General features: G+C 43.4%; 1 protein-coding gene across 1 annotated transcript in view; it reads right to left on the bottom strand.

The window, feature by feature from the left end:
• The window catches only part of PLA2G4D (phospholipase A2, group IVD (cytosolic)), a 30,314-nt gene extending 18,189 nt beyond the window's left edge, over positions 1-12,125 (bottom strand). Inside the window, exons 1-7 of the mRNA XM_006883219.1 lie at positions 12,024-12,125; positions 4,805-4,874; positions 4,492-4,628; positions 3,050-3,193; positions 2,336-2,364; positions 1,910-1,952; positions 285-348 (exon numbers count right to left, since the gene is read on the bottom strand). Of these exons, the coding sequence (XP_006883281.1) occupies positions 285-348; positions 1,910-1,952; positions 2,336-2,364; positions 3,050-3,193; positions 4,492-4,628; positions 4,805-4,874; positions 12,024-12,125 (589 nt within the window). The remainder of the gene's footprint in view (positions 1-284; positions 349-1,909; positions 1,953-2,335; positions 2,365-3,049; positions 3,194-4,491; positions 4,629-4,804; positions 4,875-12,023) is intronic.
• Between the last annotated feature and the right edge of the window lie 6,603 nt (positions 12,126-18,728).

The following is an 18,728-nucleotide window of genomic DNA, read 5'->3' as shown; positions in this document are numbered from 1 at the left end:
GCCCAGTAAGCTCTTTCACAGTAAAGAGAATTCTGAAATAAAGCCCTCCCAGCCTGTTGGGCTTCACAATTTCCATGAGGCTCCCACCCTCACCCTCCACCCCCCTGTACCACACTCTCCCCCAGGTCAGGGACCCTCCTGTTGTTTAGTGGAGAGAAAGGAGAAGCAGATTGTGCCTTGTTTGCTCACCACCCTTCTCAGGTCTCTCAGTTGTCCTCATCTAGCCCCTGCTCTCACCTGCAGGGTCCAGACAAAGCCCAAAGCTAGTTCTAAGCAGGTCTCACCTGGGGTCCTGACCACGCTTCCAGTGCTGTACAGATGCACATGCAGGCATGACAGTTCTCGAGCCTGGGGACCATATCAAGGACAGAAGGCCAAAATTCAGTGTCCTAAACTCTCCACACACTGAACAGGAAGCCCAGTGTGGGACTGGATGCAGAAGCCCCACTTCCCGTCTCTGTTCCATGCCATTCTTTGGCCCGTGCATCCACCACCTTCTTGAGCCTTTCCAGTTTTGCAAAGTTCTGAAATCTCTGAAAACTCCAGTGTCAGGCACACTTCTTTCTTCACCATGTCTCTTTTGTAGCCTAAATCTGGAGGCTGTGTTTCACTGAAACATTTCTCAGTTAGTGCTATGCTTCTGTGCACTGGCTTCTAGACTAATGGACTAGACGGACATGTAAATGTCAATGGCTAGAATATCTCGTAATTGTTCTGTGCTTCACTGGCTTACCCACTGTACTTTCTAAATTCTCTTATAAAGCATGCAGCACTGTTCTGTGGCCCCATAGTTCACTGAACTCTTGCCACTGACCCTTTTCCATGCCAGTTACCATTGCTATAGCATTGACTCTAACTCAGGGAGATCACATATGTGTTTGAGTAGAATTGTGTGTCTGAAGAGAATTGTGTGTTGAGTGTCCAACTTCTCAGCAGGTAAGTATGTTAATTTTTTGCACCACCTTGGTACTCTAACTTTCTACTGGTCATCTGCTAAATTTCTCAATCTAGTCCTCAGGTAAGAGCCAAATACATGAATTTATTTGTATTTGTAGTGATAAGAAACTGCACTGCAATCATCAAGGCGTGTAGTTTGAATCCATCACCTGCTCCACAGAAGAAGGTTGGGCAATCTTCTTCCCTGTGATTAACTGCCTCTGAATACCCAGTGGGGGGTGTGGTGTGGGGTGTGTGTGTGTGTGTGTGTCTGTTCCAATTTAATGGTACTCAATAACAAGGTTTGGAAAAAGCAACACTAGTTCATCCGTCATGATGCTGAAAGTAAGTGACACCTTACATTTTGTGCCCTAGACACTTCAATTGCCTGATCTTGATACAGGTCCTTCTTCCAGGGCCTGTGCACACTGCTAGAGCACCAGGACCACATTTAAGTAGAAAGCCTCTAATGCAGGACCCTCCACCTAGTGGTCATACTTGTTCACTGCACAGCTGACCAAGAGTAGGCACTGTCCCAAAGACAATCCAAATCTCTGAGAATGGAACGCAGAACCCTAGAAATTCCTTCTGAGCCCCAGTTATTTCAGTTGTAAGCTGAAGATAGACCTGGCCTGCATGATTACATCATCACTCTCTGAATATTAAAAACTGAGTTCATAGCCTGTGATGAAATATGATCAAGAAAAGCTTAAAATTCCTCTAATAGTATCTCAGCTAGAGCACCCTCTTGGCAAAGCCTCTGCCTCCCCTCTTTCCCTGTTCCCTTTGAGCCAATCATCTCAAACCCCACTGCCTCTGACCACAGCTCCAGAGGGTACTCTGGAAGGACTGACGTGCTTTTAACACAAGTCCCTGGTTTTGCCTCACTCCCTGTGACCCCCACCCCAGGACCTCTCCTGGGCTCATCCTATCCCAGTGTCAGTTCTCCCTCCTAAGCCCAGAGAATGATTACCACAAGCACGTTGTTGGTGATGAGGTTCTCTGGGAGGTCCAATCTGGAAAAAAATTAAATCATCCAGAGTTTGGCCTTGAAAGGCAAATGCATCCTGCATTACCCTGCACCCCTCACAGTAAAAATTCCAGCCCATGGAGGGGAGTCTCTGGGTGATTCTGAGGATCTCTAAGACTCAGGATAAAAGTAAGAAGCTTCAGAAGGTGGGTGGGTGAAGACAGAGTAGGATGGAGAAAACATTGACTGTTCTTTCCTCATTTCTCAAGAAAAGATTCCCTCAACCTAGACTTCTCTGGAAGAATTGGAAACAAGAGAGACAATGAATTTTTACTGGATTGACCCATCAAAGGATCTGCATCAGAATCAAAGCTCTCCCTTCCTAGAGTCTGAGTCCCTGACACTCCCTGGCTGTGTGTTAGCACTCACATTTTCTCTGCCAGGAACTCCACGTCCAGCTCCACCTGAAATTAATGTGGGTGAACAAGTCATCAACATTTGCACGCAGCTTTAGAGTTGACAGTGCTTTTGTGTGCATTAGCTCATCATCTCAAACAGGCTTTACAGTAGACATTGTATTATAATTATTCTCACTTCATAGATGAAGGAACTTACAGCTCATAAGCCTGCAAAAAACAGATACTGCCTCTGGCCTCTTTTTGAGCACCAAAACTGTGGGCAAGACTCAGGGGAAGTAAAAAACTCAGACTGATAGGATCTTAAGGTTAATCAGCAATCTTTTCTCTTTTTACTATGGAGACTCCAGGCCCTAGAGCTTGGCCCATGCACTCTATGAGAGTCACCCTCTTGGAGAGAGAGCACAGAGATCTTCACGCAGACCTTGAGCACCATGGAGGATCAGGCCATAATCAGGAATGAGAGAGCTCACAATGCCCCCCATGTGTGGCTACATGGAACTGTGTTTTGAAGGGCATTAGGAAGTTTTCCAACTTCCTTCCACAGAGGGCAAAAATTCATTAACCAGAAGGTCAAGTGTTCTCCCTTCTTACAAAAATACAAATTATCTGCGTGAGTCAGTTCCATCATTCTGTGCGTGAGTTGGATCCAGCAGTATGCCACCAGATGATGGAAACTGCACAACTTCCTCATTCAGGATGTGAGAGAGGAGGGCCTGGAAGGGACTTCCTCACTCACCATGGGACTCCCAGTGAAGGTCTTCTGGAGTAGCTTGCCAGGAAGGACTTCTGAGACATCATAGAGAAACTCAAAGAGGAGATCATCCTGTTTGATTGAGTCCTCATCATAGATTCTCAGTTCCAGAACATTCTGAAGACCCGAGAAGAGTAAATTAGCATGTTCTGTGCACATGGCAACAATAGCACACATATGTTGAATCCTGTGCTGGAGAAATAACTGCATCCTTTGTACTTCAAATTTAAAATGACCGTGGAACTTAAAGTGTAAGGAAATCTGACAATGTTCCTAAATTCTCCCTCTTAATTTTTTTAAATCAAAATTTAAATTTTTTTCAAAGATTTTCCCTCCCTACTCTACTTTGCTAGTCCCCTATGACATACTATGTTTTCTGGAAGAGGAAAATACAGATACTAGCACATTTAGCAAAAACAATGCCTATGGAAATTACTTTTAAATTGCTAATTGCTCTCTCACAGCTGGTGATGTAAACTTTGATGGCCAATAGAGACTACTCAGTGTGTCCACCTCAAGTGGTACCCAGAACACAAGCCATACCTGCCATACTTAGATACACTTCTGGTGCCAGGCTTAATTTTCCATGCAGTCTCTCTTCTAACCTCACAATGACTCAGTCAAGAGGAGATACTTATTGTCTCCACTCAGAGATGAGCTTAGAGAAGAAGCAACTGGCCTGAGGTGAGTCACACAACCAGGTGGTGCAAGAACCATAAATTCACATATATTCACAAATATGTGAATTTGTTGTTGTTGTTAAGTGCCATTGAGTCAAGTATGACTCCTAGCAACCCTATGAAAACAATACCTGAAACCTTCTTCTATAATTATTGTTGTTTCTCTAATATTCACAGTTTCCAAAGGCTGTTGTTTAAGAAGTGGATGCAAATTCTGCTTTGAGTCTTTCTTAATCTGGGAGCTCTACCAAACCCTGTCCACCATGGATAAGCTTTATGGCCATGTGACACACTAGAGGCACAACATTCAGTATCCCCGCAACCCCAAATTATCTTAGTAAAGTAACTGACAGGCCAGTACTGTACCATTTAGAATAATGTTCTTCCCAAACACAAATAACTTTAGGCTTGAGGGTCGCAGGCCCGAAAGCCCTGCCAACTTTTAAATACAAAGGTCCACCCACCAGGTCCAGATTGACTTAAACAAGAGCCTTCCAGCCCACAGCTGATTGTTAAATCCAGGTGACCAATCAGCTTACACATGATTGTGAATGAAATAAAAAACAACCAAACAGTTTACAAATGTGTGAATGTATGCCTTGCACATTCACATTCAAGCTGAGCACGGAAAGATATTCTCTCCAGGTTTCACTGAGTCTGAAAGAAAGGTGTTCTTCACCAAGAAATCACCTTGTAGTGAGTATGATTTATGGTTAAGGGGACCACAGTCTTTACCTTGACCTGGTTCTGGATACAGAAGGTGAAAGTCTCATTCCATACAGGGTGGTCAGAGTTGGTGATCGTCTTGGTCTTAAACTTAGTTCCAGGTGCAGTGGACAGCTGCAGGATCACGTATGGGTCAGCCTCGCTTACTGCCAGGCAAGAGAAAGTGGTGAGAAAAAGCTCTCCGGACCCCTTTCCAGCTTCTACCAAGACTCCAGAGGCTCCATAAGCCACCAAAGCCAATTCTAAAACTCTTCTCTGGCCTTTTATCATGGGACCTGGTCACCTCTATCCGCCTCTCGGAGCCCAGAACTCTGTTACTCACACAAGTCAGCCCAGGGCAGGTTTCGTGCCTCCAGGATCTTCACAGTGAGCTGCCAGCAGGGGGAGGTCACCTGGGAAGAAGCACCAGCTCACTGAGTCCCTCTTGCTCATTCCTTGGCCCTGACCTCCCTGCTGTGATCCTGGTGACTCTAGCTGTGCACACCCCACCAGTCCATGCTGAGGCTTCTCCTCAGACCCATGGTGGTGTTGATCCACTTCAGACCCTGGGAAAGCTTTCTGGGGACCAAGAAGCCTTTGATCACCGTTGCTTGTGAAGTCATGAGAAGGGTACATCACACCCTCAAGGGGCAAGATTTGTGGAAAACATCCCATCAGGGGTGGGAGTGTATAGGTAGTATAGGTAGTGGTGAGAGAGAAAATCTGAAGGCCTGAACTCGCCTGCCCTACTGGACATGCCATTTGGAGTCTGCCACCCAGAGCTTCCGGGAAGGAAATGAAGCCTATGAGCCTGCTGCCCTTGTGACCAGGAAGTGAGCTGAATGTCATGATGGATAGAGAAAGGATTGATACTGTCAATGACTTCATCTTACTTGGATCCACAACCAATATACTTGACACTGGCAGTTGAAAGATCAGGAGATGTATTAGACTGGGAAATTCTGTAATTAGCGATCTCTTCAAATTATTGAGGAGCAATGATGTCATTTTGAGGACTAAGGTGTGCCTGATTCAGGCCACGGTCTTTTCAGTCACTTGCTATGCAACTGAGAGCTGGACAATGACTAAGGATGACAGAAGAAGGATTGAGGCCTTTGAATTGTAGTCTTGGAGAAGAGTGCCAAAAGAATGAATAGATATGTTTTGGAGAAGGTGTAGTCAGAGTGCTCCTTGGAGGCAAAATTGATGAGGCTTAGTCTCACATACTTTGTACACATTGCTAAGAGAAGTTATTTCTTGGAGAGAGACATCATGCTTGGGAAGGTGGTGGGTCAGAGAAGGAGAAGAAGACCCTCAACTAGGTGGAATGGCACAGTGACTGCAGCAAAGAAATCAAGTGTGCCAGAGGTGGTGAGGATGGCACAGGATAGGATAAGGTTCAGATCTGTTGTTCATAGGGTCTCAATGAGTCATACTCAACTGAACAGTACCTAACAACAACACTTTGAGGTAAGAGGGTTCTGATGGCCTACTAGTAAGGAGTTGTGCTGCCCACCCAAAAGTATGCAGTTCAAATCTACCAGCTGCTCCTTGGGAGAAAGATGGGCACTCTTCCCTCATGCAAATTATAACCTCTGAAAACCCACTGGAGGGTCAGTTATGGGTTGGTTCTAACTCAATGGCACATAACAACAGCATGTGAGGTAATGTTCTTCTGTTATCCATAGGTTTGCTCGGAGAAATCTGCTGTCAAAGACCTCTTAAAGTGATAAAGAGCAAGGCGATCAGTACAAAGACTAAGATGTACCTGATCCAAGTCATGATGCTTTCAATTGCTTCCTATGCATCTGAAAGTTAGACAATTAATAAAGACGATCAAAGAAAAATCGCTGCCTTAAAGTGTGAGATGAGTACTCAATATTCCATGAACTATCAAAAGAAAAAATAAGTCTGTTTTGGAGGAAGTACAACCAAGTTGCTCTTTAGAGGCAAGGATCGTGAAACTTTGCCCACATGCTTTGGGCGTGTGGTCAGGAAGCACCAGGCCTTGGAGAAAGATATGCTGAGAAATGTAGAGAACCAGCAAAAGAGAGAAAGATCCTCAGCAAAGTGAATTGGAGCAGTGACTATCACAACAGGCTTGAGCATGATGAAGAGCACGGCATGGCACAGGATAGGGTAAGGTTCTTTTATGCTGTTCATAGGGTCACTTTGAGTTGTGGGAAACTTAACAGAATCTAACATTTTAAGTGATGCATGCAAAAGGCAAAGGAGACTTAAAACACTTACTGAGAAAGCTCAAAGATGATAAAACCTTTCGTATAGATTATACTGGACTAATACTGCAACATGGACCAATAAGCAACATCATGATAAATGGAGAAAAGATGAAAATTGTAAAAAAATTCATATTACTTGATTTCACTGTCAACATCCAGGGAAGTAGCAACCAAGAAGTCAAGTGATGTAAACTTTCATGCAAATGACAACAAAAGAAATCAAACAATGTATTGTATTAGGCAACCTTACTGCCAAGGACCTGTAAAGTGTGTAAAAATAAAGATGTCAATTTAAAGACTAAGAAGAATCTTACACAAATGATGGTATTTCTGTTTGCTTCATATATGTGTGAAAGTTGGGCAATGAATAAGGAAGATCAAAGAACAATGCCTTTGAGTTGTGCTGTTGGCGAAGAATATTGACTGGATTAGCAAAACAACAAACAATTCTGTCTTGGAAGAAGTAGAGCCGGATGCTCCTTAGAAACAAGGCTGGTGAGACTTCGTTTCACATACTTAGGATATGTTGCCAGGTGGGGCTGGTTTCTAGAGCATCATGCTTGGAAAAGTAGAAGGTTTGCAAAGATGGGGAAGATCCTCAATGAAATGGATTGATACATTGACTGTAACAATGGGTTTGAGAACATCAGATGTTATGAAAATGGTACTGGATTGGACAATGGTCTGACTCAGGTACACCTTAGTCTTTAAACTGACATAATTCAAATAGTCTGGAAGGACAAGAAGTGCTTGCGCTAAGGACAGTAGATAGAGAACGTAGTTTTGAATGAGATCCTGCCCAAGAGGGACACCTGTATGGTGCATGGCCACTAACGGGGTGCAGTAGGAAGAGCCTGCGCGGGCTGGAAATGCCCAACAGGTAATGGAGGGTCAATTTTCAGGGAAGAGAACTGTCTGCAGCATGACATGGTACAACAGGAGACCCCTCCTCAGCAAGGAAGAGACCCTGCAGGACCGCAGGGTGAGACCTCTCATACATATGTATGAAACAGCAATGCCTGAAATCGTGCAAAACGGCAATCCTGGTGAAGAACCCATGAATACTCCCATGAGAGGAGACACCTGTGCTGGGTTCCTCACACGCAGAAGGCTCTGCATCCAGAATTAACTCACATTAAGATCAGGCAAAGGAGTTCTGGTGAGTGGCCTAGTGGTAAGAAATTTCACAGCCAAAGGCAACTAGTTCGAATCCATTGGATGTTCCTCAGAAGAAAGATGAGCAATCTCCTCCTGTGCGATATAAAGTCTCTGAAAACCCACTGGAAGGTCAGCTATGAATTGGATCTGGCTCAATGGTACACAAGAAGAAGACCCAGCAAGGTTTAGATGTGTTCTACCAAGAGTAACTCTGAGTCAGCGTTGACTCAGCAACATCTAACAACACCACCACTAAGGTCTTGTCGGCTTCTTACCCTCTTCACCACCTCTGTGTCCACTCTGAGAGGGTTTAGGGATTGAGTGGTGGATCTCTGACGTGTGTGCTTGGGAGAGACTGGCTGAGTTGTTTTCTGTTTTGCACGCTCTCAGTCAGTCTTGCTTCTGTAAGCCTCTGCGCATGTGAGGTAGTCTCAGCTCACATCAAGAACTGATCTGGTCTGCTCTGCACGGATGTCCAAGGTGATGACTGTGGATGGGGGTTAGTCTCATGTTCTTAAACACCCATCTCTCGCCTCCCCAGAGAGGACATTACAGATGGCGGGACGACAACAAAGCTGCTCATAGATTGGGGTCCTCACCCTCCTCTTGTGACTCCCTGCATCTTCCTTCTCTGTATCTCACACAAAGTTGAGAAGAGACCATGGGGTCTCCACCATTTCTGTCAGCTTTCCAGCAGACCACTCGTGACACGCCTCTCACACCAGGAAGGTAGATGCCCTTCTTGGCAGTATTGGATTACCAGGTTATCATGGTAAGCATGGCCTTACTTGTGCTTATTTACCAATCTGTGGTGAACAATTTCACATTTTTTTCACAGCATCACAGACTTTGCTTCTAGAGATGGAAAACTTCTATTTAAAGTTACAATCTAATATATGCATTTTTACTAAAAAAAAAAAAAAGTTACAATCTATGAAAAGGACCGAGTATCCCATGAGCAAGGTTTAAACTTGGGTTTACTAATCTCTGCTGAGCAGTTTCACCACATCTTTGGTGTCACAATGGGAAGAAATCCCTGTGAAATGTTCAAGAGTATGCACAATAAGCCTAATTTAGCTTGCTTATTGGATAATCCACTCCTGCTTTTTGGGGAGTGACAATTTTCAATCCTGTGAGCCTTAAGCTGTAAGTGTCATTGTCAGAGAGTGAATGAATTTTTAAACATCTGGCTTCATTTCCTCCCCACACCCAGATTCCTCAACTTTGTCTCACAGGAAAGATAATGGATCTGGAACCCTGGAGGGCGTTTCCCTTTATATCTCACTCAAAAATGAAGGAAGACTCAAATGTGCTCCCCTTTGCTCTTACAGCCAGGTCAGGGGATGTCCATTCGTCCACAGCCTGGGGTGATGAGCTAATGTCACCTTGGGCTACTAAACATGTTCCCAGTTGCCCACTTCTAACCAGTCACTATCACCGGTTCAAACAGGGTTGCCCATTTATCCTGCTGTTATTGAGCACCCCTTTCTCTCAGAAAAGCCACATTTCTCTGACAGGGTATTTTTGGTCCTAAGGTGAAACCCCAATTCTCTTTGCTTCTAAGACTCCTACTAACATAGAACACTGAAGCTGTGGCAATAATTATTAGTCCCTACTAGGAAGCAGTAGATGTAGTGGTTAGAAGTCTGGAGCCAGTTTGTCTGGATTTAAATCCTAGCCTTGTCACTTACTGGCTGTGTGACCTTGGGCAAGTTACTTAACTTCTCTGTGTTTCTGTTGCTTCATTTGTAATGGGAATAACAATAGTTTTGACCTCCAATGATGTTCTAGGGCTGAAAATGATAATAGCTTTAGAATTCTTACAAAAAGATCATTGTTCTCACTATCATTTGGGGAGTACTTGCTATGTTTCTGAGCTCTGGTGGCCTAGTGGATAAGAAGTTGTGCTGCCAACTCAGAGGCAGGTAGTTCCAGTCGACTGGCTGCTTCTCGGAAGAAAGATGGGCAATCTCCCCCCAGATGATTTTTTCAGCCTCTGAAAACTGGATGGGTGGTCAACTATGAGTCAGTTCTGACTTGATGGCAATGAGTTTTGAATTCAGTCCTATGTTTTTCTAGGTGCTGAACAAAGCTCATGACTTGATTTGCCCATCCAACAAATTCATAACACAGTACCTTCATTCCTCCCCATACCGTACATGAGGGAACTGAGGCACAGAAAGGTTAAGAAGCTCATGTAAGATCACGGGGTTGGTAGGTCACAGAGTCAAAAACCCCAGGTGTTCAAAGCCAAAACTCATAGCCTCTGTAACTTTTTGTAAAAGCATGCCACTTTCCCTCCTCTGTCCTGAGGCTATCTATATACTAGAATTCCATAGGCTTGTTTTTAACTAAAATGTTATTGAACTAATTAGCATATTATTTGTTAGTTTTTAGGTGCTGTCGGGTCACAGGTGACTCACAGCAACCCTATGAAGGAGAGTCCTCAACTCTTGGGTGTCTTTCATCCTCTCTCCAGGTTCATAGGGTTTCCAGAGGCAAGCTATTACGGAAGTGGATGCCACTCCTGCTTCCAAGCTTATTTTAATCAGGGAGCTCCACCCCACACTGTCTGCACAACTATTAGCGCATTTGACGCATCAGTGTCAGTGTTCAGCCTCACAGCAACCACAAGTTACAGCTATATGGCAAGTGGACACACCAGGGCTATACGACCTAGCCTACATAATTATTTTCTCATGAGAGTACTAAAGTCCAGTAGTCTTACCTGAGATTTGCTCTCAATGGTGATCTCTCAATTTATGCTGACCCTCAATTTAAGACTGTAAATTTTCTAAGGCTGTAAGCCTTAAGGGGCATTGTTTTTGTTGTTGTTGTTGTTATGTGCCGTCGAGTCTTTTGCGATTCATAGCAACCCTATGTACAATAGCCCTAAACCCTGCTCTATCCTGTGCCAATCGCACTACCTCTGACACACCCATCCCTATTACCCCAGTCACTGAATCAATCCATCTCATAGAGGGTCTTCCCCTCTTGCGCCGTCCCTCCACCCTCCCAAGCATGATGGCCCTCTCCAAGGACCTGTCCCTCCTTGCAACATGCCCAAAGTATGTCAGACGAGGCCCCAGAATCCTTGCCTCCAAGGAGTAGCTTGGTTTAACCCTCTCCAGGATGAATCTGTTTGTTTCCTTGGCAGTCCATGGTACATTCAATACTCTTCTCCAGCACCACAGCTCAAAGGCATCAATTCTCCTTCTGTCCTCCCTAGTCATTGTCCAACTCTCTGATGCATAACAAGTGATTGCAAAGACCATGGCCTGTATCAGGCGCACCTTAGTCTCCAGAGAGACACCATTGCTCTTGAGTACTTTAGAGAGGTCCCTAACAGCAGACTTTCCCATCGCAATACGATTTTTTATTCCCTGCCTGCTGGTGCCAAGAGTGTTGACCGTGGAGCTGAGCAAACTGAAGCTGTGAACAATCTCAATCTCTTCGTCATCCATCCTGATGCTACCAATTGGTCCAGTGGTGAGAATCTTTGTCTTCTTGACATTGAGCCTCAGTCCATACTGAAGGCTGCAGTGTCTGAGCAGTGACTGGTGGGTTTGAAATGTCAGTCTTTCAGTCAGCCCACAGTGCTGGGCTGTGGACCTGGTGGTCTTCTTCTATGGCATGCAGCCACCTCTGCTCACTGACGGGGTGTGTGAAACCATGTATATGGAGGAAAAAAGGACTCTAAGACTCAAGGGAGGAAGAGGCCTTGACTGACCAGACTTTGTGTTCCAGACTCATGTGTCTAACCTTCCTCATCTATCTCTACCTATCCACACCCCCAAGTATACCATCCTCACCCTCTGATTCCAGCCTCTGCCTCTCTGCTTAGGCCATCCTCCCAGGTAGGGGACCCAGATCCTGTCATAAGACCAGAAGCATATGATTACGACTGTTCCAAGCTTCTCAGGATGCATCCTGGCCCCAACTCTCCCCTGAAGGTGCCATTTGGCAAATGTTATTACCTGGTGAGGCTGGCCAGGTGATTGCCTAGGTGACAGGCTGTCCATGTCAACCCTTCCTTCTGCTCCACTCCAGGCTAGCCTGCTCCTGGCAGGGTGGCAGGGACTATCCCGAGTTGAGACTGACTGTGACGCTGCCAACCTCAAAGCAGTCACAGTCCTATAAACAGGTGAGGCTCCACCCCCATGCCACTCCCTCGGCCTTGAATCTTCTCCTTTTCCCCTGCAAGGCTGGGTCAACCAGCATCTTCAGAAGCATCTGGATGGGCTCCAGAAACTGCAGGCGGGGCATCCCTTCCAGACCTGGATGCCAGGGGAAAGTTTTAGCTAAGAAGAAGAAAAATGTCAGGAAGCTGATTCCTGAGGTGGAGGGCAGAAGGACAGCAAGGAGGGAACAGAGCTGAGGAAGTCCTTACGCTCAGCCCCAGCCTGGGACCAGCCAGCTTGGAGGGACCAAAAACTTAAAGCCAAACCCATAGCCTTCAAATTGACTCCAACTCATGGCAAGCCTTCATCAGGTTTCCAAGACTGTACGTCTTAAGAGCAGTAGACGGGGCCATCTTTGTCTGAGGAGTAACTGGTGGGTTTGAATTGTCAATCTTTCAGTTAGCTGTTCAACACCTAACACCTTATGCCACCAGGGCTCCTTTCTGAAGGAGCCCCAGACACTTGAACCAGACAAAAGGCCAGAGCTTCTTGGCTCCGTGAAGCTGAGTCTTCAGATATGCATGGAGGTGGGCTTTGGGCTAATGCTTTACCCTCACTTGCTCTCATACCCTTGGGTTCTGCTAGTGTCCTAGGAATTTAAACCAGTGTCCATTTTGTGAGTTTTAACTCATGGTGACCATGTGTCAGAGTAAACTATGCTCCATAGGATTTTCAGTGTCTACTTCTCCAAAAGATGGCCAGGCTTCCCCAACCCCCAAATCCTTGCCTCTAAGGTTTCATCCTCTGCAGAACAGACCTATTTGTTCTCTTGGAAGTTCAATACTCTTCTCCTGCGCCACTGAAAGGCATCAATTCTTCTTCTATCATCTTTGGTCATTGTCCAGCTCTCTGATGTATAGCAAGTAACTGCAAAGACTATGCCTTGAATCAGGTGTACCCTAGACTCCAGACTGACGTCTTTGCTCTTTCTTTTTTTTTTTTTTGCACTTTTGAGAGGTCCTGCAGATATTCTCAGAGCTACTGTACATAGGGTTGTGATGAGTCTCAGGTGACTTGATGGCACATAACAATAACACAACATGGTACCTCTGGATGGACTAGAACCCCTCCAGTCTTTCTGTTAGCACTACTTTTTGGACATGCAAGGACTCGTTTAGGAGTTTAGAAGAGTTTTATTAGGATCCAAAGATATGTTTATATAAAGGCAAAATAAACCAATCAGAAAACTTTTAGAGTAATAATTCTGTAAAACAAAACTTTGTGACACCATTGAACTATTCAGTGTGCATAATAATATTAAATATTCACCTGGAAGGACATAAATTCACTAATTTAATAATAGATTATTTGTTTTGAAAAGAAAATAAAACTATACTAATGTTAAGTTACGTTGTTGTTGTTGTTACATGCTGTCAAGTTGCCTGTGACTCCTAGCGACCCTGTGTAAAACAGCCTTATGCCCCACTCTGTCCTGTGCCAATCTCACTGTTTCTGACACACCTACCTTCATTACCCCAGTCACTGAATCAATCCATCTCACAGAGGGTCTCCTGCGCTGTCCTTCCACCCTCTCAACATGGCATTGCTCTCCAAGGACTTGTCCCTCCTTGCAATAAGTTACCACAGATGAATCTAAAATGTCTTCTTATAGAATTGGCAAAATTTTTAATAATATTCACTTTAAAGACTAAGGTGTGCCTGATCCAAGCCATTGTATTTTCAATTCCTTCTGGTACATCTGAAATTTGATCAACGAATAAGGAAGACCAAAGAATTTATGCCTTTGAATTGTGGTGTTAGAGATGAGTTCTGAATATTCCTAGAAGTGCTAAAAAAAAAAAACCAAGTAAATGTTTCTTGGAGGAAGTGCAACCAGGGTGCTCTGTAGAAGCAAGGATGATGAAACTTTATTTCACACATGTTGGACATGTTATCAGGAGTGTCCAGTCCTTGGAAAAAAGACATCATGCTGGGAAAGGTAGGATGACTCTCAAGGGGATGGATTGACAATGACTTTAGCAACGGATTCAAGTATATCAGGCCTTCCGGATGGCCCAGGAGAGGGCAAGCTTCAGATCTGTGGTTCACATGGTTGCTTTGAGTTGTAGTTGATTCAATGGTCCCTAACAACAACAACATGAACAAGGGGGTGGGAGGAAATGAATGGGAAAATAGTTCTAATCTACATAAACTAGATTTACATAGCCAGTCCAGTGGATTTGAATCGCCAGAGAGACATAACTTTTGATTTAGCAGAGCAACTCTCTGTGAACTACACCCCACCCTTCTGAGTATGATGTCCTTCTCCAAGGACTGTTCCCTCCTGGCCAGATGCCCAAAGTATGTGAGACAGAACTTCAAAATCCTAACCTCCAAGGAGAGACTTGGTTTCAACCTCTCCAAGATAGACCTATTTGTTTTCTTGGTGGTTCATGATATGTTCAAGACTCTTCACCAACACCACAATTCAAAGGTATCAATTCTTCTGTCATTCTTAGTCATTGTCCAGCTCTCTGATGCTTAGCAAGTAATTGCAAAGACCATGACCTGGATCAGGTGCATCTTAAATTCTATATTTCACTTAAGGTAAATATATCCATGATGTCATTAATTCAGTATGTGATCAGTAGATAAAGTTATTGAGATTTTTTACATTATTCTTTTTAATATAAAATCTTTACATTTAGTATATTTTTTATGCTTATAACACATCCTAATTTAGACCTGTTACATTTCAAGTGCTTAGTAACCACATGTGGCTAGTAATTACCAAATATCCATCTTCTAGTAAATTCTCCAGAGAGTTTTATGATGCTATAAAGATTAAAAACCACTGCTCAAGATGTCAAGTTGGGGGGAGCTCTGGTGGCCTAGTGGCAAGAAGCTGCACTGCAATCCCAGAGGCGCATGGTTCGAATCCACCAGATGCTCTGCCAGGGAAGGAGGGACAATCTCCTCCTGTACCAGTCAGATCTGATTTGATGGTACACACACACACACAAATAATAAAATAAAATAAATAAATACAATTTTTAAAAAAGATGTCAACTTGGTTACTACCAAAGAGGGTCACAGGTCTAACTGGCTGAAGGAAAATGTTCAGGACACTTCAGAAAAAATTTCCCGCAGTTTAAGTGCCAAGACTTGGGAATTGACTTGATTGAGACCCAAGGTGGAAAAGGAGATGAGGCAGGAACCAAGGAGCAAAGTTGTCCTCAAGCTGAAGCAATGAAGATCTCATCACCCCACTATGCAAGAGCTATGATTAGGGAGCAGAGAAAGGAGGAGGTAGACTAAGAGGGACAAAGGTTAAGTGAAGAAGACAGAAGTAAACTCAAGAAGAGGCAGGCAGGCAGGCAGTCTGGAACAGGGATGAGTAGTACATCTGGGCATGGCTGAAGCCACCTGTAATTCACCATGGTCAATGCGATCCTCAGCAGATCAGAGCAAGTCTAACTTCAGATGACAAGAGGTCTCAGGCACTTGTATTTTCCATTTTGTCATTCCTCCTCCTTTACTGGTCTTCTCTCTTCTGTTCTCTCTTTTCAAAAGTGACCTACAAGCACATTAAATATCTCTTTTTTACTCAGCAGTTATACCTTTTTCACTTTTCTTCTGGTAACATATGCCAGAATTCTTCTGGGAAATCATCCCTTTCCCACGCTTGCCATGATTTAGGTAGTGTTGGCACCACTTCAAGCTGTATGAATGGATATTTAGCATCTGATTTATCAGTGCGTAGAATCTCTCTGTCCATGGTGATAGGTTCATTGGACTCTTGACGCAGTTAAAGTAAATCCTGCTGCTTAATTTTCTGGAAGAGATGTTTTATCTTTCTTTCAAAATTAAAACCTTGGAGGATAGGAATTAGAAGCTACTGAATGCACCCATCATACCACCACCAAAGGAAACTCATCAGAAAATAACATTAATCATAACAGCATAATATTTATCATATGCCAGGCAGGTAGCCCAGATTTTCAAATTCTTTGCTTAGCATGCATACTATTGAGAAAGGATATAGACCTGACTCAAACCTTCCCTGATTTTAAACCATGCAGAGATCCCTTGTTCAGTATGGACAGAGCCTTCTTTGTCTAGGCCTAGGTTTCACACGAGCATAATTAGGTGGTCTGTGATTTCCACTTTCAATATTAGTCATAATTTGTTATGATTCATACAGTCAAATGCCTTTGCATGGTCAATAAAACACCAGTAAATATCTTCCTTCTATTCTCTGCTTTCAGAGCCTCTTCTGAATGTTGTTGTTGTTGTTGTTATGTGCCGTCAAGTCGTTTGCGACTCATAGCGACCCTATGTACAACAGCCCTAAACCCTGCTCTATCCTGTGCCAATCTCATTGCCTCTGATTACCCCAGTCACTGAATCAATCCACCTCATAGAGGGTCTTCCCCTCCTGCACTGTCCCTCCACTCTGCCCAGCATGATGTCCCTCTGTAAAGACCTGTCTCTCCTTACAACATGTCCAAAGTATGTCAGATGAAGCCCCAGAATCCTTGCCTCCAAGGAGCAGCCTGGTTTAACCCTCTCTAGGATGAATCTGTTTGTTTTCTTGGCAGTCCATGGTACATTCAATACAGCTTGAGTTTTTATTTTGTGGGACAATATCTATGGGATTTGCAGTTAGTTTCATGTACAGTTGAATTATTGCTAACTGTTCTGGCTTCAACTTTAGCTAATGGTTCATGTATGAGCCAACACCTAAAGCCAAAGAGGAGGGAATTAAAGACTTTACCAAATTTTGCAGTCTGAAACTGACTAAACAAGCAACCAAGATGCATTCAGGATAACTGGTGACTGGAATGCAATCATTGGAAACAATGAAGAAGGAATGGTAGTTGGAAAGTAACGACTTGGTGACAGAATTTAAGCTGGAAATAGAATGATTTAATTTTGTATATTCAATTATTTATTCATCATAAATACATTTTAAGTTGCGAGCGCGCACACACACACACACACACACACACACACACACAAATGGCAGCTTTACGTATGGACCTCACCCGATGGACTGCATAGGAATCAGTCTGACTACATCTGTGGAAGGAATAATTTTTTTCTTTTTAATTTTTATTGTATTATATTTAGGTGTACCATCAAATCAGATCTGACTGGTACAGGAGGAGATGGCCCCCTCCTTCTCCAGCACAGCATCTGGTGGATTTGAACCGCGTACCTCTGGGATTCCAGTACAGCGTCTTGCCACTAGGCCATGGAAGGAATCATTTGAAAAGCTCAATATCAGCAGTCAAAACCAGGTCTGGTACTGACTATTGAGCAGACCATCAATTACTCATGTGCAAGTTCAAATTGAGGCTGAAGAAAATTAAAACTAGTCAACAAAAACCAAAATATGACCCACCTAAATTTAAAAGTCATCTTCAGTGTAGGTTTGAGGCATTGGATACCAATAATCAATGACTACATGACTTGTGGGATGACATCAAGGATATCATCCACAAAGAGAGCAAAAGGTCACTACAAAGACAAAAGATAAATGACCAAAATAGAAGGTAGAAGAGACTATAAAAATTACTCTAGAGTGTTGAGAAACTAAAATAAACGGAAGAGATGCTGATGTAAAAGAGATGAACAGAAGATTTCAAGGGGCTGTTTGAGAAGACAAAACAAAATATTACAACAGAATGTTCAGAGACCTAGAACTAGAGAATAAAAAGGGTAGAACGTGCTGCTATTTCTCAAACAGAAAGAACTGAAAACAAACTCAAGCCTCAAGTTGCAATACAGAGAGATGCTATGGACAAAATCTTGAATGACCCAGGAGGCATAAAAAGAAGATGCAGAGAATACAGAAAGTCACTGTATCAAAAATAATTGACCGATACTCAAGTATTTCAGGAAGTACCATATGATCAAGAACCAGGGATGAAAGACAAAGACACTCAAGATACACTGAAGACATTGGCCAAAAAATAAAAAATAAGCCTTCAGGAATCAATGAGGTACCAATAGACATGTTTCAAGGAACAGATGCAGCCCTGGAAGTGCTTACTGTTGGGAAATTGGAAGAGAGATGCCTTCCTGACTGGAAGAGAGCCATATTTGTACACATGAAAGAAAGGACCCAGTGGAATGTGGAAATTATCAAACAACATTATTAATATCACATACTAGCAAAAACATGGCTGATTATAAAAATAAAACCAAAAACAACACCAACCCCAGCCACAACCAAACAGCTACAACAGTACATTGACAGAAAGCTGCCAGAAGTTCAGGCTGGATTTAGTAGAGGCCCTGGCACCAGGGATATCATAGCTGATGTCAGATAGACCCTAGCTGGTAGCTGAGAATACCAGAAAAATGTCTATGTTTATTGACTATGCAAAGGTATTTAACTATGTAGATCATAACAAATTATGGTTAACATTGAAAAGAATGGGAATCCCAGAACATTTAATTGTGTTCATGTAAAACCTATATCTAGATTAAGAGGCTGTGTGCACACAAACCAATGGTCTATATAAGGAAAGGCATGTTTCCTTACAGTTAGGACTGTATCCTTTCTCCATATCTATTTAATCTGTTTAGTGAGCAAATCATTCAGGAAGCTGGAACTCTATGAAGGATAAAATGGCATCAGGAGCAGAGGAAAACTCAAGGTTTATCACAGATGCATATCACAGATGACACAACCTTGCTTGCAGAAAGTTTAGAAGACTTGAAGCACTTATTGAAGAAT

The sequence above is a fragment of the Elephantulus edwardii genome, unplaced genomic scaffold (genome assembly GCF_000299155.1).
Source record: "Elephantulus edwardii isolate Elephantulus edwardi_28Jun2011 unplaced genomic scaffold, EleEdw1.0 scaffold00026, whole genome shotgun sequence".
Taxonomy (NCBI): Eukaryota; Metazoa; Chordata; class Mammalia; order Macroscelidea; family Macroscelididae; genus Elephantulus; species Elephantulus edwardii.
Note: the sequence above shows the minus strand (reverse complement) of the source record. Positions and strands in the feature narration are given on the sequence as shown.